The 13,438-nt window shown below is 31.6% G+C and overlaps 1 protein-coding gene across 3 annotated transcripts in view; it reads right to left on the reverse strand.

Moving 5' to 3' along the window:
• LOC143229119 (protein Skeletor, isoforms B/C-like) overlaps nucleotides 1–13,438 on the reverse strand; it is an 83,476-nt gene that overhangs the window by 33,248 nt on the left and 36,790 nt on the right. For all 3 annotated transcript variants that reach the window (XM_076460968.1, XM_076460967.1, XM_076460969.1), the window contains 3 exons: nucleotides 8,061–8,169; nucleotides 6,037–6,202; nucleotides 902–974 (listed from right to left, as the gene is read on the reverse strand). In XM_076460968.1, coding sequence (XP_076317083.1) covers nucleotides 902–974; nucleotides 6,037–6,097 — 134 coding nt within the window. In that variant the 5' untranslated portion in view covers nucleotides 6,098–6,202; nucleotides 8,061–8,169. The remainder of the gene's footprint in view (nucleotides 1–901; nucleotides 975–6,036; nucleotides 6,203–8,060; nucleotides 8,170–13,438) is intronic.

Here is a 13,438-nt window from a genome sequence, read left to right on the forward strand (position 1 = left end):
AGTTTCAACATGGTGTTACTGAATGGTGTTTTAAATTTAAAAAAAAAACAACTGAGAAAACGAAGTAAAATTATACTGTTCGAAGCAGTATAAATGGCTGCACGTATAAAATACACAGAGTTCTCATTTCCAGTAAATCAAAAGCCCAATTAGAACAGCAGTAAATCTCAAAACTTATAACCTTAAAAATCAGTTTTTAGTGTGCACGCACAGTACAGATAGACTTCTTGAAGTTTTCAGATCATAGTTTACACGTCTAGGTGTAGGTTACATTATTATCTAATATCCGTGTATAATCTTGATGCTTCTGATTGTTCTTACAGTTAAACACAATAGGCTATCTGTGTTTTGCCTTCCACGAGTATCGAAAACCGGTTTCTAGCATTAAACGTCCAGAGATTTGCAGCTGTGCGAGTGGGAAGTTAATAACGTTGTAATTAAATCTATTTGTGCAAATTCCGAGGTGGAGTACATCGTACTTAATGAGACGATTCGTTACTCCTGGTCAATGTTACGGAAGTTATATTTTAGGTGCAACTCGAATGGCTTTTTGTTATTCATTAGAACTACTCATTCTATATAGGGTTAGTGCTGGAAAAATTCCTTTATGCAATATTACTTATTTACATAAGATAATACATATCCTTAACAAGACAGTTTCATATTACTGAAACACAAGTATAATTAAGTGCTTTCTTTCAAAAACTGTCATAAATATTTTTAGCTGACCTGCAGCATATGGTTCTATAATGAGGATGGGGAATGATCGGTAACTGTGTCACTTATGCCATTAACATATTACATATAGCTAGAATGTTATAACATGAATCAGGACAGTTAAGATCTTTATACATTTGACCCGTTATTAAACTAAACATGTAAGGAATTTGAGCTCTCTTGCCTGTTTTTCTCATCCGTAAGTTGAATTCCGAGAGCGTTTTGTTGAGGTCCTCTTGAAACCCACCAATAGGCGGCTGAAAAAAATAAGGAAACAAAAATATATTTTAATCTATATCAAAATAACCAAATATTAGTTTTAAGGTAACGTAAGGTAAAAATCTATACAACCCACGGTGTAATAACTGAGCATTATCTATCATCTAAATTAATAGGTCACTTCCTATCATAATTTTGTTCTATTTGTGTGTTACGTATATTGTTATGTTTCAATAACTTCACAAGTGCCAAAAACATACTAAATGTGGGTTCAACAATATTATGTCAAACCTGGGGGTCATTTGCACACGCTGTATGTAAAATACTTGTTGTTGCTGCCGATTCAAGCAGGACATTTTGATGTCTAAAAATGTCACTATTTTTCTATTGGCGTTTATTCATCATTTATATGGTTATTAAATGAAGGTTAGAAAATACTGAATTCAATATACCTTTATTTTCTTTTTAATCTTTTTACATCTTAGTATTGATGTTTTTAATTGAAACTGTACACTTCTTCATACTACAAATGCCAGTACTTAAAATTGTAAATAAAAAGAAAAAACTATATACCTACCTATATATACACGTAAACATATATATATATATATATATATATATATCTTATTTTTACTTGTCAAAACACACTCAAATATTTCTTTAATTACAAGAACATAAACATGAAATAGGTCTGACAAGAACATAAACATGAAATAGGTCTGACAAGAACATAAACATGAAATAGGTCTGCCACCAAAAAAAATAATTGTTTGTTCAAAAACTTCAGTCCAAAAACCATACTATAGGAACAAAGAAAAAAAATCAATCTCGTTCAGTAACACAATGAATACAATAAACCAGGAAAGACGCGTTGGTATTTTCAAATTTATAACAACAATGTAATAATTTGATTTGGAATTACTAAAACTATAACAAACAATGATCACAGTAAAGACAGCAATAGCAAAAAAAAATTCAACTTAAAAAAAAGGCAAAGAATGTACACAAAGTAACAAAATGTTGCGCCCTCTACAATAGACAACTTCTAACACTAACAAGTGAGTGTGTGTTTTCTTATAGCAAAGCCACATCGAGCTAACAAGTGTCTGAGTAAATTCAATTAATCTTTTGACCTGCGCTACTTAGAAAAGGTGATGAAACTAAATTCTATACATCATTTCATTATTTTTTATTGAAGCCTGGCTGCTATGGTTACTAGGAATAAAGACACGTTTTCATAGCAACACGTGCTAAGTTTAACGATACTTAGGTGAAGAGGAATACTAAAATAAATGTGTTATTTTCACTGAAGGATTTATAGCTGATGATATTATATAATGAAAAATACGGTCACTGCATCTAATAAACTAAAAAAGATCAAGTTCACAAAAAAATTGGTTTTGAAGAGACAAATAAAAGATATGCTGATCGGTTATGTACTACAAAAGTTTAAAACTGTACCATTATTACAACTCCACAAATATCTATATTCATAATTATTGCAATGAATAGCAAATACTACGTAAAAAGGAGGATCATGATTCTAAAAAAATACTTAGTTTTTTAAAATCTATCTAAGTGATCTTGCAAAACTGAAGATACTTAATACTAGCAAGTGTTTATTAAATTATACAAAAGCTAAACACAATTACATTACATTTCCTCTAAGCAGCCAGTATCATTACTTTTGAAATGGTATCATATAATAATGATAAAAAAACTTTAACTTTTTAATTATATAATTGTGCATATGTAGACTTCAATTAATTCTTAACTAGACATAGAAACGGGAATAGAAAATTTAGTCAATCAATCAAAATTAATACGAATAAAATTTCACAAAAGCCCGTTGCAATATTCTTGGCTTATCTCACACAATATTTTTATGTTAAAGGTATTTTCGCCACTGGCATTTAATTAAATATACTGTGTGTAAGGACGTTAAAAACACCTATCAAAATGCTAACAACCTTATTTTTGTATAGATATCGGGTTTCAAACCTAGGGCTGTTTATAGCACGTACTCCTCAACATTCATGACTCACGGCCTTTCAGGCAACGTTTAACTGAAGGAATTTTGCTTAAAACATTCTACGATTACACTTTAGTAATAACAAAGTTTATATTTTACTATATACTGACTTATAGTTTCGAAACTGTTATTTTATTGAGTATGACTGTGTTTCTAGTCCTTTATGAAATAAGAATGTTAGTGTGAGAAGTTTGTATAGTAAAGATTGTATAGACTATAGTAATAAACTATTCGTATTATATCACTTAAAAATTACCATGTCAACTATGAAAATACCTTTGTGATTTAAGTAAAAACTATTACAGGTTTCATTAGTATAGTGATAGAATTTTTTTCGAAATAAAAAAGGGTATAACATAATTGTAAAGAAATATTCAGTATTTTTTAATTATTTCAAGGAAAAGATTTCAAGAATAATTTTTAACAATATTAATTTCTGGTCCTTAATGTTATAATCGAAACGAACTGTTACGGCGGGGACACCTCATGACAATCCATCCAATGTAATACACGCGAATTTCTAATTGTTTCCTTTACTCACAGACTGAAAGATGGAAACCTGGCAAGTACGACTGGAAAAGTTTGGATCTTTCACTCTTGATTAGATGTAATATTTGGTGTAAAATAATACGAAATCCGATATAACAATTGAAATACAAATTTCTGTATGCCTACAGTCTTTTGAAACGTATCATCTATACAAGACAACCCACTCTTATTCATAACATTAACTCCTTTCAGAAGAGAATACTTTACCCTGATACAAATAATTCAAGGTTCTTTTAATTAATTACTGTAATCAGCTTTCACTATAAGCATCCCAAATATCTGTACTAATACTTCTGAACTAAAAATCTGATCCACTTTTTTAAAAGTATAAGATAATTTGAAATTGTAAATAAATAACGGGGAAACATACCTATGTCTAATCTAATTTATCAAAATAAAATATATACTATGGTTCCAGTGACTGAATTCTATTGAAAGTTTTGTCCTCTCAGTTTTGTTGTCGGTGTTAGAAAAGCAAGAGAACATTCTGCTGTACAGTTTTAATTAAAGTTCACGTGAAATTTTTAACATGCGTTTGTATGCAACTGTTATCGGTATTCTGTTTCATACTTCGATCTTATTGTTTGTGTATACATTCACGTATTGTTCGACATTATTAGAGGGTTTTCAGTCATGGCGGTTTCTTTTCAACATTTCACATTCGATGCAAAACTCTTCCATTTATTTAAAACTCAACATGGTTTAGTTGAAAACGTATGTTGTTTTTAGTTCAGGTTATCTACTTTGATTACTGAAGCAACAAGCTGTAAGGAAGGAAATTTTTAACAAAAACTTGTGTGTATTTGTATGTAAATTTTGATACATGACTAACGAAGGTACATCTTTCTACGTAGCTAGTGCTTATATATATAAATAAAAACAACGAAGAGTTTAAACGTGAAACAAAAAGATCTATATATGTTTGTTTTTTTCTCCCAATATAACATCATCATACGCTGGCAATAATATCAAATACGTATACAAATATAAAACTGGAAACATGCATCATCATGCATACAGTTTCACAAGCAGCACTTCCTTCTTTTTGTAACAATTATATTACTGTAGCTGTTTCCTGTCAAGACATCGTTTTGTCTTTTCTAATTATTTACTTACCATTTATAAACATGATTTGATTATAAATATCCATTATACTTTGTAAAAAAAGTCGTTTTAGAACATTATTATTTACTTTACAAATAAATCTGATATCGTATTGTATTGAATACGAATATATTTACTTCTGAAACTCCTGTGCTGTTACGATAATGAGACATTTGATTGGTGTGTCCATATGAAATAACAAAACCTAAGGACATGTAAGAGAATGAAAAATTTGGATACACCTTTGTGTGAAAGATAGAAATATAGAAAATGTATAAAAAAAGAAAACATTTACACATATGTCCAAATGCAATAAAGAAACGCAGGAAACTTATACAAGTTTTAAAAAGCAAAATTCGAAGCAAAAGTAAAATGTGGAAAATGTGTATGAAAAGGAAACACGAAATAACAAAAATCTGGAAAATGTTCATGAAAATACAGTATTTGTACGAATGAGTCCATGAGAAATAGTGTGAACATATATTTGAACAAAAATATAACTTCAATAATCGCGAAATTTCATTAATTGGAAGCAGTTAAATACGTTGAATTTGTTGATGTTTTCAGTAAGCACGCATTTTATGAGTGATTTATTTTCATTGATCTTAGTAGCCATTTAAATCACTAGATTTTTGTGATATTTTAAGCTAGTGTTTTGTTTTCAGAGTACCTATGTTAGTTATTGTATATTTCATAAAACTGTCTTGTAGGGCTAACATGTATTTATGTATAATCAAAGTTGTTCTTTCGAGCAGTTATAGATATCATCATTGCTATGAAACAAGTGTATTAATATTAAACTGAGTTATTCTTAAAATAATATGTCGCAAACCTTCAGGACAAAACTTCAAGAATCGGTAACTGTTATAAAAAGAGAGATCGTAAAGCTTGTATTAAAGAGCTTTTTCAAGGTTTATCGAAGCGGAAATAAGAAGATGTAAACATGCATTTAAAAAAATGAATCTCTCTCTTTCTCTCTGTATATAGTACAAGTGTAAAAATATAAATTTTTTGTATCCATCTTTTCAATACCTTTAATGATTTTTGTTCCTTATTTTTCTTAAAGAAACCGTTACTTATGTTTGCTAAATTCGATCACTAGTGTGGGGAATATTTTATAAAGTAGAGTTCTACTTTATGGTATTTTCAATTTTAGAGATTTGGACATATACAAAGCTGTTATCAAGAGCATATAATCAGTGAAATTCAGCGTTTGAATGTGGTTTAATTATATTGCTGAGGTTTGAAGGAAGTGTTGGTGAAATTAGCAGTTCGACTGTTTCCACGGTAACCTCGAAAAGGGGCGTGATTTAGGTCGGAAGAATAGCGATTGTCTAGAAAGGGCACGGCACGAAGTTGTTGATTGTAACTAAGCGCCCTTTCGACCCCTTTTCCAGATCTATATAGTTTCCTACCAGGTCCCTGTCCGTCGTATTTAAAGTTAGGAACAATGAAGGTCTGGGCGTCCATGACCATGATTGGCTCAGATGATACTCCATGTGATGTTTGAGTCAATGGGCCAATCTTGGCTGACCTTGGAAGTTCAATTTTGTTGTCCACGAAGATATCTCCAAAGTTAGCCTACATAATAAACATAACAACTAAATACTCTGTTATCTTAAAGCAATAATAATTGCACATCCATAAATCACACTTAATAAGATAATATTTCTATCTCTATATTCATTCTTACCTGTGTGTTTCTTAATATTTTATTTAATATATCTTATTTCACCTTTACTCTACTTATATTTATGTTCTGCTTACGATATCTCACTTCAGTTTTGTTCAGCTTACTTATGTTCCATTTATGATTCGTTTTTATCTTACTTCTTTTCTTCACAATATTGTAATGTCTTACATCTATTCTGTAAAAGTTATCAAATAGTTGTTTTCCTTTTTCTTTGTAACATTTTCCTCCTGCTATGTTTTCATTTTGTGTATAATGTTTTACTTCCAATACGTTTATATTGTTTATAATGTCCTTCATCTTACCAATTTATATTAATCTTACACATGATATATATTTAATTTTAATTTAGTTCATACGTGATAACGATTAGTGAATGAATTTTATAAAAATATTTTAAAACATGTAAATTATAAACTGTGAACGTTATCTCAATCGACTCGCAGGTTTAGACACTTATCTGCTGATCGTTTACACAAAACCAAACTATGACTGAGGGTGTGAGCAGCCCGTGAGCCGAAGTATGATAATATTTTATATCTTTTTAGGCGTGCGGTTGAAGTGCCGTTCCATGTGCTTACGCTCTTTCACTGCAAAATCACATCTGATGTCGTCTGGCTCTCAAGCAAGCTATAGTACGCAGGATTAGTTCATGTAAGACACATGTGAGACAAGTACTTTGTGTCCTAGTTTTATTTTTATTTTTTTGTATATAAACAAACGCAACTACTTTTGTCTTCTGATTTTGCCCTAATTATTTGAAATTATATATATATGTATATATATATGTGAATACAGTTTTTGCACTGTTTAGCTTCAACGTGAAAACGTATAGAAAAGTCATGATCCCTGAAAGATTCGAGGATGTAAACTACCCTTAGGAGCTACTGAGTGAATCTTTCACTTTTTCAAAAGGTATACATGAAAGATGCCTGCATAGTAAGTAAAACATGTCAAGCTTCAAACAAGCTCAACTTAATTATCTTTATTTTATATAGGTAGCGATAAACAGCAGTCAACATTAATGTGTCTAAAAGAGAAGTAGTTCCCTCTCTTCTGGATGTTACATACTTTAATATGTATAGAAATGAAACATCAAATGTTTGAGGTAACTTTCTTCACTTTACTCTTCTTTATGTTTAAACTGATTGCATCTACTTTGATTAAAATTACCACTCCAATGGCTGCTCACATTTTTGTTCCAGGATTCATTTTACGGTATTCTATAAACGTTGTGGTGTTGATTTACTGATGTTTTTAGAAGAATTGTACTAAACAATTACATATCCCAGAGAACTGTGTTGTTTCTACACTATACTGTTTTCATATCCGTCCTCTTTGACAGGTGTGTGGTGTTAAAACGGTTTAATAGTATTTTATGGGCTAACTTTAAACAGCTATTAGTTATAAAATTAATCAAGGATTGAAACAGTCACTGTTGAGGGATTTAGGAAGTAGAAAGGAAAAATTACGTTGTTAGAAAATATTGGTTATGATGATTTGTTTACAGTTTACCAGAGATTTAGGAAGTAGAAAGGAAAAAGTACGTTGTTAGAAAATATTGGTTATGATGATTTGTTTACAGTTTACCAGAGATTTAGGAAGTAGAAAGGAAAAAGTACGTTGTTAGAAAATATTGGTTATGATGATTTGTTTACAGTTTACCAGAGATTTAGGAAGTAGAAAGGAAAAATTACGTTGTTAGAAAATATTGGTTATGATGATTTGTTTACAGTTTACCAAACTTACTCTGAACTTCCTGCACCAAACAGCCAACCAACGTATGTCCTTCAGAGTTTTCCCATCAGGAAGTTTTAGAACCAGGTTTTGATTACTATAGTCCTTAAGAGGTTGTGTGCTGGAATACAACGGTGTTAATGTAATTACCTTTGATTCTAATAGAAAGTAAAAGCTTGAAAACTACAAAGCACACCTTTAGAAACAACAATAAAAAATATATACTATGTATCTTTCAATAAGTGCATAAGTACATTTACAAATGTTATATAACTCGCTATTGTCCTAGTAGTTCCGCGGTTACTTCTCACTCTAAGGCTATAACCTAGGTTTCAATCCCCCTTGGTGGGCACAGAGTACATAATCCATCATATTTAAAACAAAAAAGTTTATAACTATTTACTTTTAAACCACAGTACTCACCATATTATTCATGATTATTCCGCTATTTATTCCGAATGGCCGAAGAGTTACAAGTTATAAAGTTTATACGTTATAACATGTAAAATATTTGCTATAAAAGACTATAAGTAGTTACAAATGATTGTAATTTTTATTATCTGCACAAATCCTTGTTCTTAATTGTTCGTCATAAATGTCACTTTCTTCCAAATTAAACTCCTTTAGCATATTCTTACGCTAAATGATAAATTCTTTAACACAAATGGTTATATCTTTAAACCTACGTGTTCTAGGAAAATAAACCTTCATCAAAAACTTATTGAGACACGTAAACTTTCTTTGATAGATTTTTTAGGCAGAGTAATCATGATGACACTTTGTAGAATGGACGGCAACTGCCTGTTGTAGAGACATAAGTGTAGATGACGACGTTTCGAAAGTCTTCCGCCTTTTTCGTCTTGAAGACTTTCGAAACGTCGTCATCTACACTTGTGTCTCTACAATAGGCAGTTGCCGTCCATTCTACAAAGTTTCATCACGTAAACTTTATTGAACGTATTTTTGGCACGTTTCGAAAATTGCCATACCGTATCATGCGGATACCTATCTCTAAGTAAAATGACAGCAAGATCCCTATCTTACATTAATGTTACTCATTTCTATTGGCTGTTTACAGATCCTCGTGCGCTATTACTATAGATTTGTCCTTTAATGGACTCCCGCGGCCAAGTGGAATAGTTTCATACTTTCGCGGCCAAGTGGAACAGTTTCATTGTTTTGAGAGTAGAGTCGTGCGAAGCTGGGTACTATTTATTTGTCTATAAATCACCAGTCTGGTATACCGAAATGGCTCGTCTCTGTGTTTCGTTTACGCGTACAACTATAGAACTCGCCGTCTACGCTGTGCTCAGTGAGCATCGAATTTCGATTTTTTTTTTTTTTTTTTGAGCCGACAAGATTACCGCTGAATCACTGAGAATCCTGTTGAAAGACAGAGAAAGAAGAGCAATAACAGGGACGTAAGAAAAACATACAGAATACAGTGTGGTTTTGTAATACGTAAGAAAAAGATACAGAATACAGTGTGGTTTTGTAATACGTAAGAAAAATATACAGAATACAGTGTGGTTTTGTAATACGCAAGAAAAAGATACAGAATACAGTATGATTTTGTAATACGCAAGAAAAAAATACAGAATACAGCGTGGTTTTGTAATGCGCAAGAAAAAGATACAGCATACAGTGTGGTTTTGTAATACGCAAGAAAAAGATACAGAATACAGTGTGGTTTTGTAATACGTAAGAAAAACATACAGAATACAGTGTGGTTTTGTAATACGTAAGGAAAAGATACAGAATACAGTGTGGTTTTGTAAAACGTAAGAAAAATATAGAATGTAGTGTGGTTTTGTAATACGTAAGAAAAGATACAGAATACAGTGTGGTTTTGTAATACGTTTTAAAACCTCAGACTTCACTGGATAAAACATATGCTTTCAAATGTTCTTCTGTTATGAAAAAATGTTTTAAGGTATAATCGTCTTTAAGATGGAGCGTGCTTTATAAACGCCGTGTACGTGTTTCCTTTTATATCGTGAAATATATACACATGCAAAGCACTTGAGAAATTAGGAACGCCGTTACGTAACCTGTACTGGTCACTGCTGCAACAAAAAGACTCCTTAATTTGAGAGGAAAAGTGTGTAACAAACCCAAAATATTTAAGGAAACAAAAGGGAAAGAAATGATGATTAAACAGAATATGATAAAAAAAATAGACAGGATAGAAGAAAATATATTTAATAATAAAAGTTTATTTGTAGTTAAGCACAAAGCTACGCAATGGCTTATCTGCGCATTACAAGTTTGTTTGTTTTGGAATTTCGCACAAAACTACTCGAGGGCTATCTGTGCTAGCCGTCCCTAATTTAGCAGTGTAAGACTAGAGGGAAGGCAGCTAGTCATCACCACCCACTGCCAACTCGCACTACAAGTATTGAAACCAAACTTTTAACACTCTAAACTCGAAGACTAGCCGCTAAGCCACTGGAAGGCATTTTAATTATAGGAAAACATTTTTTTTTGTGATCATAGATGTTTAAGAATACACATTACATAAAATTGTGATGTAAGTTAACACGAAAGAGTTTGTTTGTTTTTTCACAACAATACAGACTGTGTTCCGCAACACAGTTGTGTGAACTAGCACAAAAACTTACTATTGCAACTATAGTAACATAAGTTTTGCGTGTTTTCTTACAGTACAAACGACGTGTGACTTTAAGTTCAAAATTGTGTTTGTTTAAAAAATATTATTTTGATATTAAAATATAAGTTATAAAATAATGAAATGAACAGAACAGATGTTTAATAACGTAAGATTAGAAAGTGGATAAAATATAAGCATAATAACTTTAAGCCCGTACTTAAGCAATGTAAATCCGTAGACTTATCGCTGTCCCATATAAGTTGAGACAAGGCAATAACAGAGGAAAGAGTAATCTCAGTTTCTAAGAATGCTTTGCACATGATAGTGCAATGTTGTGTTGTTATAAATGTGTTTCGTGACGCCATGCAGGTCAAGATTAGCTTAATGTTTCAAGAGCTTTTCTAGATTACAAGTAAAATCAATTTTGAGCAAAATAAATATGTAATATTAATAATAAATAATCTGATGTGAAAAGGAATAATAATTTGATGTTACAAATCGTAAACCTTATTCTGATTGGTAATGAACTAAATAAACTGATAAAAATTACATTCTTCTTGCTTAATATAGTTTATACTGAGAAATTATTGTTCAAGAAATTGATGACACAAATAGCATCTCGACCATTAATAGCACCCATCACAGCTGGCGTGATGAACTATGGTACTGAGCGAAAAGCTTCGTCAACATTGGACGTAGGAAGCATATTATCATATTACATTCTTCTATAGTTTTATTTATAAGTTCTTGTAATTTATAAGTGCTTCTTTGTTTGTTTGTTTTTGAATTACGCGCAAAGCTGCACGAGGGCTATGTGTGCTAGCCATCCCTTATTTTACAGTTTAAGACTAGAGGGAAGGCAGCTAGTCATCACCACCCACCGCCAACTCTTGGACTACCCTTTTACCAGTGAATAGTGGGATTGAACGTCACATTATATCTCCCCTACGGCTAAAAGGGCTTGCATGTGACACGGGAATTTATAATTGAAACAGTGGAATAGTATCAGGAGAGCCTTCTGGCTGGAAAAAATAAACGCTACAGCCAATTTCAAGGAAGAATATTCGCAGTGCAAAAAATTATTAAACGACTTAGAAGCAAAAGATACAAGAGAACCGTTGAAATTCTCTATTCAGACGGAAAGACTCGCCGTCAAAGCGTTTATTACCCTAACAGCCAATAGACTTTGAAAAGACAAGCCATTCTGTATTGTATGTACACTGAAAAGTTGTTCACGAAACATAAAACCCCTTGGAATCAACAAGTGTTCTCATAAAAAAGAGGAAGCGCATTTGGCCACAGCCATGTCAAACCTACCACTGCATCTCAAGTAGGCATATGTACTTTAATCAACCTTCAGAAGGTTTGCGGTTTTGCTACCCTTAGCAACAACTTGTTACAGTGACAAATGCATAATATTGCGTGAGTGCAGCAAACAAGACTTTAAAATACAGAAGTATTAGAAACTTTTAGCCTCTGGTAGATGGAAAGATAAGTAATTAAACGGATTTATGGACGGCAATTAGTAGTTCGACGGTAGCGAAAAATTATGAAAGAGTTTTCATGTGTATACAAAATACGACTAATAAATAAAGTGCTTAACTATCAGAAGGACGAATTAAAAGTTAAAAAATGCATTTAAAAGTTGGAGGAACAGACGGACAAATAGACTGATAAAGATATTTCTGCATGTACTAAACAAAATTATTTTAATAGATAAATAGATTCGGAGACGAAATGGAAAACGAGTGGTTAAAAGATGAATACGAAAACAGATTAAACTTTTGACTGAACAGACTGATAGACGTGTGGAATATCAAAACAAACGGTTGAAACGTTACGTTATTTCTTTAACAAACAGTCACAATTAATCAATACACTAAATGTAGGGAGAGATGACGTCACAAACATAAGCCCATTCTGTCTACCAGACGAATTAGAAGTTAAAGCTAGACGGTCAGATAAACAGATCAATAGACAACTCTGGAAGTCGTTGATTTCATAGCAGGCTAAAGAAATGTTTAGCTTTAAAATAAAATACCCACATGCATTTAACTTAAAAGAACGAGCACGTTTGAACTTTGTATGTATTTCAAGCAAACATTCTTGAAAGTCTTTAAACATTCATACTAGAAGGTGTTAATACTACAAGCAGACAAGAAAATATGAATATATATCATTTAAAAAGGACTTTTTCCAAGTGTCATTTTCATATGGGAAAGTTATATTTACTAAAAAATTGTATGTAATATCATAAAACTATTTGTTCATTTTGTACCAGACTAACTAGTAGCGTTACACGGTGTTGCCCAGCTTTTCGAAAACAAATACCTGCTCTCTCTGTTTACCGCTCGATAGGTAGAAATATTTTGTAAATTTATACATAAACCAGTTTTAGGTGTCATTTTGAAAATAAACTACGAATGTGTTTTAAATCAGGACTTCCTCACAAACCACTTTTTTTTCCTTCAGGATAAATAGGTCCCTATGAGGAATTATCTTATACAAATAAATACTCGTTCTGGTGAACAGGATTAGTCTAGCTCTCTCCAACCCGTTCACGGTAATGCATCCTCAAATATTAAATTTTCAAATGTAAATATGTATTTAATATTATGCTGAACTTGCTTTAATGTAAAATTAATATATTTTTATGAATGTGATACCATATAGACATCATGGCATTGATGTTTAAAATATCTACAAACAAAGTACAGTATTGTACTTTATAATACATCAAAAGAAAAAAAAAAACACTTCCAACTATTGGACCATCTGG

Source organism: Tachypleus tridentatus, chromosome 10 (genome assembly GCF_004210375.1).
Source record: "Tachypleus tridentatus isolate NWPU-2018 chromosome 10, ASM421037v1, whole genome shotgun sequence".
NCBI lineage: Eukaryota > Metazoa > Arthropoda > Merostomata > Xiphosura > Limulidae > Tachypleus > Tachypleus tridentatus.